The sequence below is a fragment of the Cryptomeria japonica genome, chromosome 7, assembly GCF_030272615.1.
Source record: "Cryptomeria japonica chromosome 7, Sugi_1.0, whole genome shotgun sequence".
Lineage (NCBI taxonomy): Eukaryota > Viridiplantae > Streptophyta > Pinopsida > Cupressales > Cupressaceae > Cryptomeria > Cryptomeria japonica.
Window position 1 is genome coordinate 416763281 of NC_081411.1, and position 19225 is coordinate 416782505.

The window sequence follows — 19225 nt, forward strand, 5'->3', positions numbered from 1 at the left end:
ACATTTCTTGTTCTTTGGCATTCTTCAATTCTGTAGCAATTTCTTATTCCTGTACATCAAGTTTCATGTGAACATCCTTGGCTTTTCCAATGAATTCTAAGATTAATCCATTCCTCTACCATTTTATCGTTTCTCCTGCATTTATGTATATCTTCAATCACCTTCTTTTCAATAATTCCTTCAGCATGCATTAATGCTGAAGTTGATGCTAACTCCAATTGTGCATCTAAAGAATCCACAATGGATTTGATATAGGATGAGAGAACTTGTATATGTTGCTTTAGTTGATCCTTTGTTTCCTTATCTTTGTTTGCTTTGTCAACAAGAATAGCTGCAGAAATTTGAAAATTTTGAACAGCTCCCTCATGTGTTGTAGGTCCTAGATCCACCTATGTCACATTAAAATTTGCCTCACTAGCTTCACTTACATCTTTTTCAACAATAGGTTGTGCTACCTCAACACACAAATTTCATGATGGAGTAATTCCCAATCTGATTGCAAACTTTTGTTTTCTTGGGTTTGGCTGTACTATGAAGTGCATTTGAAACCGCATCAAAACTAGGAGCTATCAACTGAATGGTTCTCTTCTTATTCTGTAAGCTCTGCTGTAACCAGAATGATGAAGATGATGGCAATGATTCTTGATTATTCACAAATGTTGAGCTTAAAGATGTTGGATTGTTTGGAAAGAGTGGAGATTGAACTTTTGTATGGATATCATTCATTTGAGCTTCCTCATGAATGGCAAAATCATCATGTTGTGGTGATGAAATAATGATAGAAGGTGAGACAGAGGGGATTTGTTGATTATCCATGCTGGGAGGATGTTGAGGCCAAATACATTCCAACTCAGCTTATAGCTCCTGGGCAAGATTCATTATCTTTCCTTTTGTCTTTAACCTCTTTTTCTTAATGACAGAACTAACTTCACATGCCTTTGCAAGATCCTTTCCTTTTTCTAGATCTTCTCCATCATCACCTCCCTTGCATATATTTTGGTGTAGACTCATAGCTGGATTTGAGCTATGTGAATTAGCTTGAAGAGAAGAACTTCCTTGTGCACCACTTCTATCTTTTGAAGTATTACCTTTATGTGAAGGTCGGGTTGTTGTAGCCTCAATCCTCATACTTTTAACCCATTCGAGTGTTCTTCGAACCACGTAGGCTGATCTTTCATGAATGCTTCTTATCTCTGGAGGTGACCAATTTATGGGTGGAATAAGAAGAAGTTGAATCCTCTCAAAATAAAAAGCATCAATCAAATCAGATTCATCATCCTCAATGTCATTCACATTTATTTCAATTTTGTAATTAACTATCTACTTGACAGTGAGCCTCATCCAATCCCTTTTTCGTACCTCAAAATCTTCACAGTCTTGCCAGAAATCTTCTATATTAGGAAAGTGCTCAAATCCGGCACCAAGTTCCAACTCTCTTGCAGCATACCCTTTGCTATCAAAAGGAAACCTCATATCATAAGAGTACAAGTGAATCTTTGTTATAGACCTCGTGATACTTTGAACATCTGAGTAGCTCTCGCAGTTGTAATAACTGACTCCAATGGGAAAACAGATAATGCTTTTCTTTTTATTCGGGAAAATTTTGTTGACCTGTGCAATTTGCCTGCACACCTCAATGAGGATCAACTTATCTTCAACAAACCTTGGCAACATGAGAGAGCAGACATCATAACCTCCTATCCGGATGTATGCGAACTTCGGAAACTATATGAAGTAACTACCATACTTTTGCACAATGTTGTTGCTTCTGGATATATTATGAGTCCAATGTTACCTTGTAGTTCTCTTACTATTAACATAGTAAAGGCATCATTAACCCGCCTGAAATGATGATAGCTTTCCTCCAACTGCAGTTGCGAATGATAATTGTAAATCTGAGTTGTGTCATCATAAATGCCTTCAACATTCAACCCTGGCCATTTCTTCATTCCAGCAATGGCGTAAAAGAGATATGATGTCATATAGAAATTATAATTATTTCTCAATTCGAGTAGCTAGTCGCAAAGATTATTACTAATAATCTCGGCCCAATTAATAAACTGTATGCCTTCACAGATAATGTTGATGAACAAAAACATCCACCCTTTCAAGTCATTCGAATTCTCATTTCCCATGACCCAGTTTAAGAAAATAACCATGTTTTCTATATCCTCCATCAACAGAGACCTGTGTATTATCTTAGGAAGTTGTGTTTTCCCTCTTTTGGGTTTTGCCAATCATTTTCTAGCTATATTATTCAGACACTAGGCTTCATTATTAACAAAATAACTATCTGCATAATCTCTGTCTACCTCTTCGAATTGGTCTCTGAAAGGCAATCTCAACACTATTGAAATAGAGATTGGATCAAGTTTAGCCACCACATTACCTTCTGTTGTCCTAATTTCTTTTGTCTCTATATTAAATGCTTTCATGCATTCTAAAACTAATTTTGGGCTTGTGAGAGCATCTACAGTACCTAAGTCATCAACAAGTTCCCCAAGAACATTAAAAATTCTTCCAAGAGTAGTTTCACAAACTAGAACACTAAGTGGACCTCCTGTATCAATTAATTTCTTTCCTCTCATCAAACCGTCTGTAGCACGGGATGAATAGTTCTTACAAGAACGAGGTCTACTCGATCGTAAACTTCTTTTCTTGGAGAAGAATAAATGACGGTATCTAAGGAATAAGCATCAGAGACCACCTAAAAAGGAATATTTATTATTCGATCCATATCCTGCAATAAGCAGTCCAAGGGGAGCAATACTTGAAATTGCAATCCAAAAAAAAACACCTATACTAAGATCCATTAAAATAATGTGGCGACCAAAGGGAATTACGTTCGGCGAGATAGTATTTTTCCTTGCTCGCTATAGACATGCCTCAGTGCTTCTAGTCACAACGTGTTGTGCTGAAGAGATCATTTCTACTTTTGTGCAGAAACAATTTATAAAGCTCAGGCTGAGACGGGTGAGATTAAGGGACATTACCTGAATGCTACTGCAGGTATCCCAGGGCAAAGAATAACCGTTTACACCAAAAGACACCTTTAGCATTCAGTTGAAATTTAAAGATAACATGATGGAAATATTCGTTCCATGGAACGAATCCAATTTGGTGATATTTCTAAGTCAAATATTTTCTGGTTGAGAAAGTGTTGTTAAGCTTTTTGACTTTCGGCATAAAGGGGAAAAATTGATATGGAAAAGGGGAAGAGGACTCGAACCTCCACACTCAGCAGTAACATGTGCTAGGTATTTACCTCGTGCTCTGGAATATCAGACCAAAGATATTGATATCTTAGCAGCATTTCGAGTCACTCCTCAACCTGGAGTACCCCCCGAAGAAGCGGGAGCAGCAGTAGCTGCCTAGAAGCTTCTTTTTTTTTTCTTCTTTGAATCTCGAAGGCTCTGTAAGGGCACTCTACCTTGCTAGATACCGCACACGTAGACTTGTTGAAGTAGTACAACACCTCGTTGTATGTAAAGTAGATTGTGGTACTATCCAAGGTCTTTTTGTGAAAATTGGGTCGAGCCAAAGGACTTCTTCTCATCCTCTTTCTTCTCATTCCCGCTTATCCTCTTCCTCTGCTATGGAGGATGTTGTGGAAGAAAGAAAACCCTTGGGTTTTCTTCCCGGTTTCATAAATAGCTCTCTAAAATCCTACATTTCACTTTAAATATACAATTTCTACAACATTCATTGTGAAGCTTGTTGAACACAACATTTATATTTAAAACTAATTATTGTTGCAACAATTGTATTATTTAATAAGCATAAGCTCTTTGAACCCTACAAATTTATTTTAAGAACAAATATCATAAGTATAACAACATTCAATATCATTTTTCTCATTTTAAAATAATGTAATTGAATTTCATTTTTACTTTTAATTTGTCATGCCTATGTTGTGTAAACATAATGTTTTTGATTAAGGAAAAACAAGTTTTTAAGGGACCAGAAACCCTATACAAGACAGGTTTTAGAGGGACCTGCAACCCAAACCGAAAGATAGACTTGAAAGTCCACTCAAAGAAACAGAACACAAAAGAGACTCGGCACAGCCAATCAAAAGAAGGGGAACAACATAACCCCCACCAAAAACCAACAGGCTGCAAGAAACCAGTAGCCCTAACCAAACCAGGAAGGATCAAGAATTTTTCCTACCCTTGTGGGATCGAAGGGTCATATCAAAAGAGGACTGGGACAATTTAGATTTTTTACTTTTAATAGTAATACATCCCTCCTCAACCCTAGCATCAGCGTTTTGCCAAGAGGATGGGTCCAGAATAGAGGACCTCCCATCATCAGGAGGAATAGAGCCAGCATCCAGAGAGGCAGGGACAGCAGAAGATCCAGCAGCAATCTGGGACGCGGGAGGGTCATCCATCGAAGAAGAAGATCCAGCATTTTTCAAACGATCAATCGGGATGCCACCGCAAGCATCCACACATTCCTAAGGCAAAGCAACACCAGAAACAGAGGCGGCAACCAGAGGCGCAACATCAGCCTGAGGAACCTATGCCACCACCTGGGAGAAGCTTTTCTTTTTAACAAAATAGTGTTCAGAGGATGCACCCTTCCACCAAGAAGCAGATCTTTTTTTCTTTTTATCTATTTCACACCGTGCAGCAACATGTCCAGTCTAGAAGCACTTTCGACATCTAAAGGGGATACCTTCAAAGTCGAGCAGTTGGACCCAAGATCCCAAGGAAGATTCAATCTCTAACTCAATTGGAATCCCTTTAGAGACATCAATGTTAACCAAAATCCGAGCATAAGTAGAATGATAAATTTGGAAAGACTCCTTATCAATCATTAGGAATTCGCCTAAAGCCTCCTCCACTTCCCCTAGTAGAGAGTTCGTCCATAGATGAAGGGGAAGGTTAGGGAGCCGAACCCAAATAGGAATCTCATTAAATGAATCAGTAGATGGGTTAAACCCTGAGAACCAGGGTTTAACCATCAAAACAAATTTGTCCTCCCTGCTAAAAGGATTAATACCTAAGATTTTCGATCTATCCTCTGCATATTCAAATTTAGCAATGAAAAAACCCTTGGTTGAAGGAAAAATGTTAACTGAACCTTTTATGATCGGTTCCCAGCTTTGGGAAATCCAAGTGTGCAACTGAGGAAGGCTTGGCCAAAAACCCCGAAACTTGCAAATCAAACCATGAGCTTCAAACAAAGAGGAAGTGTGGATGATCTCCATATCAGTATCAGCAGACACCTTGAAAACCAAAGGTTTGCACACAGTAACAACCACAGGCCCCAAGTCACGGGCATCCCAATCAGCAGCAGAGGGCACTGGATGCACCGTATCACCATCCTTAGAGGAAACCCCCACAGAGCCCCCATTCACAGCATCAGTCAAAGCAGTCTCACCAGCCGCACAAGGGGGAACGGGGAGCTGGACGGCATGCTGCTTCGCAGCAACAGATGGCCTTAGGGCAGCGGCGGCGGCAGACGCATACGGCCTTAGGGCAATGGCGGCAGACGCAGACGGCATTGCGTAAAATAAAAAATGTTCACGCTTGTGTAAACATAATGTTACTATAGTATCATACATTATAAAAAAGATTTTTGATGGAAAAACTCATCAAACCTGGCACTTTATGTTGAGAATCTCCTTATTTATATTTCCACTCTCTTTCTTATGTTTTTTTTAGTTTGTTGATTGGAACAAACAATTGGGATTTCAGATTTGAGGGTTTGGAACTTTGACATATCATTGCACTAAGGGTACATCGATGTTGGATTGGTGAAGTTGTTGGCAAGATGGATCCATGATGATTAGGGTTTCGGGATTTGTTAGAGGACCCACCATGTTTGAAAATAAGGAGCCACATCAAAATCATAGTGGACTTTTGTGCATTGACTAGCTATTTTAATTTTTTGGCAGTTGTCGTTTCCAAAAGTTCGCTTTGGTAGTTTTTTTTTTTTTGGTAATAGTAGTTTTCTTTAAAATATTTTTTCTTTCTTGCTTTGAAGTGGCTTTAAGTGTTTGAGCTTTAAATAATGATTTTTGGGATAAAACTTTGATTATCCTAAGGCCCAAGAATTGGGCATCTTGTAATCTTATAAATAAGTGCTTTGAGAATATCGACTCTTAATGATAATCTGATGTGGGGTATCCTGCCGCATGTGCCAATCCACTATCTAGCAACCTCTGAGTTGTCAAAGTTTTGTCCTTCTTTTCTATTGATTTCCAAAAATCCGGAAGATTCACATTTCCCAATTTTGTATCACCAATGTCTGGAAGCGTGCATTTGAGAATGGGTGCGGAGCTATGAAACTTATACTTCATTATGACAGGAAAACTATCACCCACTCAGACCTACTTTGATGTATGCTTGTAACTAACTGCAGTTGCCAACATCACACATGTCACATCATGGTGCTCCGATAGATGTTGTAAAGCTTTGAAAGCCATCTCAACAACACATCACTTAAAACATACCCTGCAGTCATTACATGTCATGAGATGATTTCTTTTAAAACATTCTGTCAAACTTCATTGTTGCTTGCCTATGCCCATAACCTGTTTGAAGACTCCCATTCGGCATGTACAGAGGATGATGCTAGAAGAGTTTGTGGAGTTTCTGCTTTATGCTTGTAAATTGCGCCAACTTCGAAGGTTTATAAAGCCTTTTCAACAGCTTTATTTCGTAAATATCTTGTCATCATGTCGTTTTGTTCCTACGGATTCCATTTGCTTTGGTCACCGCTCATACCTCCTTAGTTGAAAGCGTCACAATATCCAGTGTCACTCACTCCAGATACTCCATAGGTCACAGCAAAACAATTTTACCACGGGGAGACCCACTTTTACCTTCTACAGTATTGAGACATCACTTAGTGACCGAGAGCTACACCCAACCTTGTAGGGAATGCACCAGCTAGTATAACCTATCAGAATGTCACCTTCAAATATTAGTATCTTGTTCCAGAATGTCATCATGTTGATTAGCGTGGGTCGGAGCCCCTTTCCAAACCTTCCAATTTAAAAGAATATCTCCAATTGTAGTCGTTGGTATAAGCTTGTAGTTGGTAGTGAGATGACATTTCTTTGAAGCATTCTGTCAAAAAGTTCGCGTGCATTGTTTATGCGAGCACGTTTCACCACATCTATCCGAAGCATTCTGTCAAACAGTTAACGTGCATTGTTTATGCAACCACATTTCACATCTCTCAAAAGCATTCTGTCAAACAGTTAACGTGCATTGTTTATGCGACCACATTTCTTCAAAGCATTTTGTTAAACAGTTCGCGTACATTGTCTATGCGACCACACGAATGGAGAGTAGCAACAAAAAGCTTCATTTCCGTCATGTCTGTAGGTCACTGGATTTACCGGCAGGGTGCTTCCCTTCACAACTGTAAAGTCAATGGAGGTAGAGATAAGTCCCCGGCATGACATGGACACGTGGTCATGGAAAGCATATTGGGTGGTTAAAATGCCAGCTTCAGATTCTCCATATCACCGTTACTAACCCCTTGTCCCCATGCGGCTGCTTAAGTGCATTATCTGCTTAAATTTAAGCAGTTGATGTGTCCCCATGCAAATTTTTATTTAAGGGAATTGGATAAATTGGAATCTCTCCCTATTTTAGTGGAGCAGCTACTGCTTAGAAATTGAAAATAAGCTTTGAAAAAAAGGGGGGGCTGAAAATAAGCAACAACTGCTTATTGAGAAAAATCATATGTGGCTCCACAAATTTCTTTCCCTCCTTTTTATTTGCCTCCAATATTTTCTCCTAAATTTACTCCAAAATTATTACAAATATTTTTTCATCTAAAACTAAAATTTAAGGTAATTGCTTCAAAGAGAAGCAGTAAAATTAAATATCCATGGGGCCACCAGCTATATAAACTGCTCCTAAAAATATTGAGCAGTCCCTTTGAGAGAATAAGTTAAGCAGAACATGATCTTGACTATGAAAATCATAGCAAAGAGTAAGAAAAGAATCAATGCTTAAACCATTGAGATTTGTGTAAAGTTATCCTTAACATAAATGCAGGAGGTGACTACCAATTACCAAATATCTTAGTATTCACAACTTTTGACAGACAGCATTTCGCAAGAAGCAAGGCTGACTTGAAAAATAATTTCAAACAACATTATACTCAGAAGCAGTAAGATTGTCCTGATCAACACACTAATCTTGAACCTAATTATTCTAAGCTTATATGGCATATAAGAATTATATAGCATATCTTAATTATGTATAGAGGTCTGTGTATTACTGTAAGTCTGTCACGACACTGGTTGTCTGTCCGATATGTCCTTGGATTTGAATTTGAAAGGGGCTTGAAGTAAATTTTTGGGAGCTTCAAAATTTCCATAAAAAAAATAGAAAAACTTTAATGATTAGTTAGATATTTGATTATGTAGAAAAATCTCTAGCTGGTAAAATTTGACTGATTGATTATGAATGAACTTTGCAAATCCATATTTAGATAAATGGAAATCTGGCTGAGCAATCTCGCCATTAGGTGTCTTGGAAGCACTCTGGATGCTGACTTCATATGTAAACAACTAGCAGAGTTTCATCAATGGTTGAAACAAAGTTGATCTGTCACTGGCAGGTGGTTGGTAGCTATGGGTTATCTTTATTTGATTAATTTTGCTTGGAAGTTACGGGATGCATTGATGTGTCTCCCTTGCATGTATGATACCCCCATAGTGGAAGAGAAAAAAACAATAAATTTTGTGTTTGGGAAGAGAAAACCGGTTGAGGCAATCATAAAAGAGCTAATGAGTCTAACTAAAATGGTCTAATTTAAAAAGACTCTTTGTTGAGCATCTTTTAGAATCTTCCAACAACACAATGAGCTAATTGCTTAAGCATTGAAACAAGAAAATTAACTATGGAAACACATATTTTGTTAGTGATAAAAATGCTAAATTATTGAATGATTAAAACAATTATTTCAAAGAAAAACTTGGAATAAACGATGTATAAACCAGGTCTTTGAAGAGGGTGTATAGCCCTTCTAGACTCTAAATTAGCCCAAATACATATTGGTCTACTAATTCATCTAAAACAATGTTTGAATATCATTAAGTTGAGCATCTAAAGTGAACCCTAAGATTCTTGATAGACGACCAAGTTTCCAACTTGAGGTCAAGCCTTTCTCCATCATGTTAATTATATTTGAGCCTCTCAATATGTAGATATTGATGCACAAAAGAAGAACCTTTCATGTTTCTATTAGGTCAATGATCCATCCCTCATTATTGGTAGCTCTTGATCCATCCCTCATTATTGGTACCTCTTGATATACAAAATAATACTATCCTTTATGTAAACTATTGTGACAATAAACGGTGTAATCAGCAAAACCACATCACCCAAATTCCCTTCATTTGCCCATTAAAAGCCAAAACACTACTTACCAAATTCCCCCCATATGCCCATCAAAATTCAGTTCATAAGCTAGAATAGAGGATGATCATTTACCTAATCTCTAATAAAACGTGATCATTTACCTAATTTCTAATAAGACATTATCTCTTAACCGATGAACTATAATTAACTTTAATTTCAATTTAGCATTTAAACACTTCAATTTTGGTCGCACACTATTAAAATTGAAAAATATAATTAACACGTTTTTAAGTCATTTGTTTGACAAATGACACACATATATGGTATCTCCTTATAGCTCATTGTTGTCATTAGTCACCACTCTCGAGCTTCAAAATATCTGCAAGCATTTTAACCATTTGCTGGAGAGGAAGGAAAGAAACTTAAATTATAAGATATATAGGTATAGAAATATGAGTTGGACGACCATAAACAAAGGCAGTAAGTCTTTTAATTAAAAAAGGATTTGTTTGATAAAACATGTTGCTGGTCTACAAGAAAGATTGGAGTTAAAGAGGAGGGGAAGAGTGGAGCTTTAAGAACTGGAGAGGAATAGTCATCCTCCATTGGTGTTCTTAGAAGCTTCATTCCTTAGATTGACTCTATGATTAGTATACTCTGCGTTCTTCATTAATTTTATCTTATTGGTACTCTGCAGTATATCGTGTTTATTGTCTTGTTTTGTAGACAATAATGCTCAATGTCATGTCAAATGAATATGTTCATTTCAATCTTATATTCAATTTGTAGGATTTCTCAATCTTTTTGTAGGATTGCCAACTGACTATTTATGTTGATTGCCCAATTCGCTCAAATATGGTGGGTGAGATCTATTATGGTAAGTACCTTCCAATGTCATGCTTAGCGAAGCAAGATTTGAAATTTAAAATAGTTTAAGGAAAAAATGGGATGGATGAAATATAAACATGACCAAATACAATTTCCAATAAAAAAATTCAATCTCCAAGGTGCTAATTTCTCTGAAGCATGACTTCATCTAAAGTAAATCCAAAGATGCTTTTCATGTTTCTGACTTAATCAAGTGCTAGTTTCTCTAAAGCATGACATAAGATCTGAAGTAAATCCAAATATGCTTTCAAGTATCTGACTTAGTCAAGTCATTTGTCATATTGCTCATAATTATTATCTACGAGTTGCCCTCAACCAGTCTTAACATCTAGAATCTATAATTATGAAGTATACTTAAAAGTCTTCCAGGAAAGAATTTTAAAATCACAATATTATTCTTAGAATAGTGATGCTTAATTTCAAAATTAGCCAAGAAAATTTACAATGGAAACAATTAAAAAATTGAATGATTAATTTTAAGACATTTTATCAGGTGGAGATTTTTCATAACTGCAGGTGACTTGATCTTTTTAAGAATCTAAGCAAGGCACTCTTTTCTTTCATGGCTCGTCTAATTAAACTTTGAGCTGGTGAGAATTCCTTTAGCTCTCAGCACTTCCTAAAATTCATTCACGACCTTCAGATACATGCACAAGCACTTACCAACACGCTTGATATATACAGCCATTGCTATGTAGGAAAGTGGAGATGCCACTGAGGCTATTTCCATTATCACTCAGACATAAGTTTGGGAGATGGACAGTACAAACCTTGAATCCCTTCAACCTGCACATAAGCTTTTGGCATTGCCTATCTTTATCAGTACATAAGGTTAGGCTAATATACCTTGTTGACAATAATAAATTCCTTAATCATACAGCCTTTTCCTCAAATTATTCTACTCCCCATCTATTAGAATAATAAAAAAATCAGCATAAAACTAACACGCAGCTAAATGACCAGTCTAGCTAATATAGAAAGGCAAATGACCCTGCTACCAGTAATGATTGTTGTAACAAGTGATGATGTTTCTTCCTGGGAGAATATAAAAGATGATTTGTCAGGGCACATGTAAGAGCTCATCCAGCTGTTATAAGTCATCAGCTCAAGCAAAAACCTGTCTATCAATTCTTTTTTTCTGACAACCATACGTGCAGATCAGCACAACATTTGGCACAATATAGGCCATTGCTCTTTAATGGTACTTGTCAAAGCACACATAAGTCCTGTACAAGAACTGGATGGTTTATAAAATAGTGGTAATTAACAAAACATAAAAGCTCATTCGGCTGTTATCAGTCATCCGCTCAAGCAAAAACCTATCTATCAATCCATTTTTTTGACAGTTGTATGGCAAAGCAGCACAATATTTGGCACAATCTAGGGACTTGCTCTTTAATGGTACTTTGAAGGTCAATGCATCCCGTAACTTCCAAGCAAAATTAATCAAAATAAGATAACCCATAGCTACCAACCACCTGCCAGTGACAGATCAGCTTTGATTCAACCATTGATGAAACTCTGCTAGTTGTTTACATATGAAGTCAGCATCCAGAGTGCTTCCAAGACACCTAATGGCAAGATTGCTCAGCCAGATTTCCATGTTTCTAAATATGGATCTGCAAAGTTCATTCATAATCAATCAGTCAAATTTTACCAACTAGAGATTTTTCTACATAATCAAATATATCTAACTAATCATTAAAGTTTTTTCTATTTTTTACGTAAATTTTGAAGCTCCCAAAAATTTGCTTCAAGCCCCTTTCAAATTCAAATCCAAGGACATATCAGACAGACAACCAGTGTCGTGACAGACTTACAGTAATACACAGACCTCTATACATAATTATGATATGCTATATAATTCTTATATGCCATATAAGCTTAGAATAATTAGGTTCAAGATTAGTGTGTTGATCAGGACAATCTTACTGCTTCTGAGTATAATGTTGTTTGAAATTATTTTTCAAGTCAGCCTTACTTCTTGCGAAATGCTGTCTGTCAAAAGTTGTGAATACTAAGATATTTGGTAATTGGTAGTCACCTCCTGCATTTATGTAAGGATAACTTTACACAAATCTCAATGGTTTAAGCATTGATTCTTTTCTTAAGCATTGATTCTTTTCTTACTCTCTGATATGATTTTCATAGTCAAGATCATGTTCTGCTTAACTTATTCTCTAATCTCTCAAAGGGACCGTGTTAGAATGGTATAGTTCTTTACCAGATTATTCAATTCATACTTCTAATCAATTGATTTGAAGCATTTCTCAAACGGTTTCAGGCTAACATTGGTAGCAAGGTCACTACTGTTAACCTTGTTCATTGCAAAAAACAATCAAATGAGAAATTGATTGACTTCATATCGAGGTATCAATCTATATCCACCAAGATCCGTTATGCCCTGCCAGACAGTGACTTTCAGAGAATGTTTATTGGTAGTCTACAACCGGCACTGAGGGAGAAGCTCTCCTTGAACAAATATCCAAATTTTTCCAGTCTTTGTACTACTCTCACTGATTATCAGCATACGTTGGCTCAATTTGGAGATCCTACTCCAAATTCTTGTGCTGATACCTTTGGAAGTGCATCTTCCTCAAGTGGGTTTCGGAGGAATGAATCTATAGCTAATGCAATCACAATTCATCGGACACCAAAGCCTCAATGCAATCGGGTATTCACTAAATTATCTGATTCTTACTTGAGTGTGTTACAAAAATTGTTAAAAGATAACCTTGTGACCCTCCCTGAGATAAGATCTCTTCCAAATAATAGACCATACCCTCGTTGGTATGATGGGTCACGTGGACAACTTGTGTATTTAATTATATAAGGAGATGAGTAGGCCTTCATTGAATTACCCTTCCATTGTATTTTTAGGAAGGGTCCATAAAAAGAAGTTGATTATCAATATAAGGCTGGTGTGGAGTATGATATTGTGTTTGGGATCTCTTGGAGATATAGCATGGAGTGACTTCTTCCATAAGGAGTATTGTATGGCGTTACCATAGCTCAAGGGTTTACTCTATTTCTGCATATATTGAATATTAGGTATCTTGGCCCAATATCATCTCGTGTTGTGTGAGATATATCTTCTGCATTATATTATTTCCAACATTAGTAGTCTGGATCTTATCTAATACCCAGTGAAAACTTGAATAGCTAGGCAACTCTGAAGCCAATGCTCTTGTTCCTACACCCCATGTGGGACCTTTGAAATCCCGTTCAATGTTATTGAGGACTAATTCTTCTGATTTAGTCTCTCCAATTAGCTAGACAGTTTTTGCAATTCAAAAGGGAAAACTCTTGTTCTCGGGAAAGGTAACTATAGGTGTTGTCTCTTCATAGCATACTAAGTTGTTTGCATATGTTGGCTGCTAATTTTTACAAACAAAGGAACACGTGCAATTTTGTTATTGCTGTTGCTGGCTGTGCAAACTCCACCTCTGCCATTTTCTTTTGAGTTTTGTCTATCTGCCCTTGTTTCCTCAGCTATGGCTTCTTGGTTTTGCCTCCTCATACAGAAAGGTGTCAATAGGAGATGGGACTCTCAGCAGACATCTTAAAAAGATTTTTGGGGCGACTGAAATGCTGGAACTGAATTTTATCCAGTATGTGCTTGGACCAGAGGGTTGAAAGCAGTAGACTATCCAAGTGTATTGCATACAAAATCTATACCAACAGACTACATCCTACAGAATTTGGAGGCCCAGGTTAGAACTGGAGGATATTTCAATGGCTAGTGGATTTTTCACGAGGGAGGATTTTTACACATGCAATGGACTTAGAGTTCATCTAGGAGTTTAGTGGTGGTAAGGTAGTTGAGAGATCATCTCTAGATGATCTTACTGCGGTTCACCCCCATGTGGGTAATGCAGGTCCATCAACGACTGTTATGCCCCAACTTCCTCACCCATGCTTCTACCCTCCAATCACTGGAGTATAGGGTCAAAAAAATGCATTTCCATTACAAAGAATTCTTTGCTTTCGACACCATTACGGCCCCTTTCTTTGACACCTCCAATTGCTAGAGCATAGGATAGAAAGGATGTACTCCCTTTCCAGGCTTTTAACAAAGCCAACAAATTGGCATTGACAGTGAAGGAAACCAATGGATTGTTAAATCATTGCCACAGCCTGTTTTCTTGAAATCTCAGAACTTCCACACGTCTGACATGTCCTTTGTTGCTTGTGCTAAGCCTGCTTGCTCTTACCTCCACAGGGTTCTGCCAATTTCTCTGTTTGGGTGTAACAGTGCTAACTTGATTATACTGCTCAGGTTTGTGGCTTTCATTGCATGCTGTCAAGGGCATGATCTTGAATAAGAAACTAATTGGAAAAGTGTTCAATGTGTTGAGAAGTTCAATATGACCTAATCAGTTGGAATATACACAACAAAAGTTTATTGCCTGGGCTTGGAGTTGATAACATACACCTGGTGCTGATGATTTTCTCTGTGGGTTATGGTAATGGGAGGGGCCGCAGTAGAGATCACAGCCACCAGGACCAGGGTGGCTTTGACACTTCTGAGTTTGTTATGAAGGAAGCTGGAATGGATGAGATTGGTGCTTCTCCTGGGATTGATCCCTTGGCGGTTGGGTCCCAGGATGTGCTTCCTTCCTCCCCTGGGATGCCTGTGTAGTTGTTTATTGGTTCTAGTGTGTTTGGTCAAGGCCTATGGTGTATTCTTCATTTGTCTAGGCTTGTTGTGTTTTGATCTGTTGTGGATGTGTAATTGCTGAACCCAAGCTCTGATCCTTTGTTTTATTCCAGCCACAGCCGTGTGTCCATGCTGCGGCCCACAGGGTCACAGTTTTGTAACCATAATGGATAACATCTGCCAGGCGAGGGTCCCCAATAAAACCCCTCATTTATCAAAAAAAAATGATATAAAATGAATAGTGGACGATTAAGAAATAAGGGGTTTGAACAAAGTTTAGCACACAAAACTTGCCAGATTATGTTACACATAAACATGATACTAGTTTCTCTATATCTTAAATCTCTTTTTGTCAATCCGCAAATGCTTTATTTATTATTTAACTGAGGGAATCGATACAGAATCAGTGACAAAACCCAAGACCACATAAGAAATGACACAAAAAAATTTAAAAAAAAAAAGAAAAAATATTTCTCAGAAATGAAGAAAACTAGATAGTAGATACAAATTAGGTATTTAAAAATTTTATTAGAAGCAAGAAATGTGACTTTATTCTCAGGAAAAGTAGATTTGTTAAAAAGAAAGTGAACTCTTCTATATATAAACTGCAATGCATATCATAATATATATTTGATTTAAAATTCAGGTAAATATTTTAAACTTAAAGAACAATTATTACCTGAAGATACCAGGAAGCGGATCAATTCTGAACAGCCGAAGTAAATTGTGCTTGAAACCATTGCCTATGAATTTACTGCATATTCCATTTGAAGCGTCGAATCCTTGATTCCAGCATCACGTAGCAATTGGGTTACTTGAGTCCCAATTGAAGATTTATCACTTTCAGCTGAAATGTGAAGATGAAGAGTCCCTACAACTTCCTTGTTTGTGAAGCTCCAAACATGCATATTTTGGAAGTCATGGACACCTTGTATTCTCTGTATATCTCTAAGCGCCTGCTTTATGTCATGCTCATTGACTCTAGGTACTCTCTGCAACAGGATTTCAGCAGCGTTCCTGAGCAGAGGAATGACAGATGAAATAATCAAAATGGATATGAATATCGAACAGGCTGGATCTGCTATAAGCCAACCTTTGTATTTTATCACAAGAGTAGAAGCTACCACTCCTACACTCCCCAAGGTATCAGCAAGTACATGCAAGAAAATTCCCTCCATATTGTGATCAATATGACGATGCTCTTTGGATGAATGATTTTCTGCCAAATGGCTATGCTCCAAATGAGAATCACTATGCGACTGGCTAGGCTTCAAGTGAGAATGATTATGCTCCAAATGAGAATTGCTATGCGAATGTCTGTGCTCCAAATGAGAATTACTGTGTGAACAGCTATGCTCCAAATGAGAATTGCCATGTGAATGACTATCCTCCAAGTGAGAATGGTTATGTGAATGGCTATCCTCCAAGTGAGGATGGCTATGCCCCAAATGTGAAGGAGAATCAGAATGAGCATGTCCATGATCGTGATCATGTTTGCAATTGTGATGCTGTTCATCATGGTGAGCTACGCACACATCTTTTGCTTGCTTGTCCAGCATTAAGCCTTCTTTTCTATTCAAATGATCATGGTCACTTTGAATCTGATGATCATGTTCACTAAGGTGGCTGTGGCCCTCATGTTTGTGTGATGACACCACTAGTTGGTGCTGCTCACAGGTGATCTGTTCGGCCTGGTTAATATGACCATGCCCTTTACAATTGTCACCTTGCAAACTTTGATGGTGACTCTCCCCCTCCCCGTGATTGTGGCCTGTATGTATATGAGATTTGGGATGGTCCTCTTGCATATTGGCATGCCCTACTTTATGAACGTCATGATCTTCACGGAAATTATTTGAGGAATTTGATCCACTCTTCTCACAACTGACAAAATGCTTGTCCTCCACGCTGCAGGGAACGGTCTTAATTGTGCAGGTGTGGCTATGACCATGAGAATGGTGATCATGGTCATGGGTTTCATGCGAATGGGTGTGAGAGTGAGTTCCATTAGAATGAGAACAGCTACCGCCAACATGGGCATGATGATGCTCCTCGTGAAAAAACACCAACCCCACAATATTTACTAGAAGCCCTCCAACAGAAACAAGCAGCAAGCTTTCTGTAGAAATTTCTTGCGGATCCAAAATCCTTTCCAGAGACTCCAACACAATAAGCGAGCCAACAAGCACCAAAAACACAGCATTCACATACCCAGACAAAACCTCAAATCTCCCATACCCATAATTGAACTTGCCGTTTGCAGGAAGCCGAGAAATATACGATGCATACAGTCCAATCGCAAGGGCCGCACAATCAAACAGCATATGGCAGGCGTCTGAAATAAGACCCAGGCTGTTACTCATAAAACCAGAAACAAACTCAACCACCATAAATGCCGCATTGATTAAAAGGAAAATTGCAATTTTCCTCGACTTTCTTTCGCTGAGAATATGATGCAGCGGGTTCTTCACCAAGGATAAAAACGCATCAGAGGGATCTGATTCGAGAATCGAGTAAGCCATCCAGCTAGAGGGCGATCCCAGATCTCTGACGGCAATCCACAGAATGAAAGAACATAACAAAAACCCTAAAAGTGATAACTCCAGGCCGAAAACAAGCTCCAGGCCGCACAAACAGCACACAGTCATAAAAAATGGCTTGGGCGACAAAGGCGGCACTAGGAGTTTCTCTTCGCTGTAAGTTTCGCCATAAAAGGACGCCACCACGCCCAACGCCACACTTCCAACCAATGCCCCCGAGGAAATATAAACAGGTCCAGGGTTCCAATCCCAGAGAAAGAAGCTAGTAACCGCAAACGGAAAAAGAATTGCGGCAGCAATTGACAGAGAAATCAGGCGTATACGTCGCTTACCAAGATGACGAATTGAGCTCCGATTGGCGCAAGATTTCTCTAGCGAAGCCATTACTCCTGCCGCGAGCGGCACTGCCAGCCGAAACAGTCGGTCACATGAAAACGCAGCAGCGGAAGCATAATTCCCCGCCGGAAAACAACCCGCGCGGTCCCATCCCCGCGACAGAAGAAAAGATCCGGTCACCAGAGCCACTAAACCCCTAATTCGTTTCCCGCGATCTCCCGACTTTCCAAGCAGTGCTTTGCCAGCTAGGGCACCGGCGAATTCAGCAAGAATGGCCTCCATGGGACCGCAAGCTCTGCAACCCACGAAGCGGAGGAAAAAGAGCAGAGCCACCGCAGCACCGTCCACCACCAGCGTGCCCCGCTGCAGGCCCGTCAGTGGGCGGTTCCATGGGGGCGGCTGCTGCTGCATCGCTGTGAGCACTGCCGACAGTAGAAGTGCCAGGAAGGTGAAGGTCACTGGATGCAGTGATGTGGTCGTATTGAGCCAATAGAGAGATGCCAGATGAAGCAGCGTGCAGAGCCATGGCAGCCATACTTTGGCCCCTGGTCGCTTGGAAGGGGTCGGAGTTGCGGCAGGGCTGAAAGGAAAGGGCTTTGATGATGGGGTATAAGGGAATGACGGGTAATGTCGAAGGGAAGAGGAGGAGGAGGAAGAAGAAGAAGAAGATGGCGCCCGTAGCGGCGGACGCGCGGGCACAGAGAGACGCAGCTGCGTCGGCCGCTCTGCAGATGCCCTCATTACAATTTTATGGCAATTTCTGTCTCTATAACTTTGCTGGTTGTGATACTTCACTAAGACAGATTGAAACCAGGAGACAATGATTCAAATTGTTTTATCTTCTCATTTGATTAAACAAATCAGGACATAACACCGCTCGATCCATTCTCGGACGGCCGAGTAGGAAGAGGAATTTGTGTTGACCCGGTAAAGATACTTAAAATTCGAGGTTTATTATTTTTCTGTCCGTTCCAAATGATAGAAGTGACATGAGGAAAAAGTATATCTCTGCAAATTTCTTTGTATTTTTCTGCAACAGTTGTAATGGTGAAATTTACATACCTCTGCAAATTTTTATTTAGTTTTGGGTATATTTGGAGAGTGTCTAGGTAAATGATAATCTAGCTGTTGACCATGATGCAGTTTTAAGATGTGAATGTATATAGTTGCAAGTGAGGAATTCAATTTGAATTTTTCTATTTCTAATGTATATGTAAGAGGTGATGTATATAATCTAAAACTTAAAGGGGTTCATCATGTGGTTGGGCTTTTGAATCGTTAGATTTTTGATTCCTTATTGTCTATGTTATAGGCAGTTTACTATCTAAATTCATTGTGTGGTCAAAATCACATCGTATGGGTTGGCTCTCATCAAAACTATAAGGGGTTCATTGTGTATAGTTAGAATCGAATCATATGGATTGGCCCTCATCACTAGACTTTTGATTCTTCAAATTGAAAAAAAC

General features: G+C 38.7%; 1 protein-coding gene across 2 annotated transcripts; it reads right to left on the bottom strand.

The window, feature by feature from the left end:
- Positions 1 to 10595: 10595 nt before the first annotated feature.
- On the bottom strand, positions 10596 to 18860 carry LOC131033383 (uncharacterized). Of its 2 annotated transcripts, none has more exons than XM_057964596.2 (2): positions 15563 to 18860; positions 10596 to 11020 (listed from the first exon to the last, which is right to left on the bottom strand). In XM_057964596.2, exon 1 carries the CDS (start codon positions 18498 to 18500, stop codon positions 15627 to 15629), a length of 2874 nt encoding a protein of 957 aa, XP_057820579.2. In that variant the 5' UTR covers positions 18501 to 18860; the 3' UTR covers positions 10596 to 11020; positions 15563 to 15626. The 2 variants fall into 2 exon arrangements, with proteins under 2 accessions (XP_057820579.2, XP_057820578.2); XM_057964595.2 differs by lacking the exon at positions 10596 to 11020 and adding an exon at positions 11228 to 11842.
- Between the last annotated feature and the right edge of the window lie 365 nt (positions 18861 to 19225).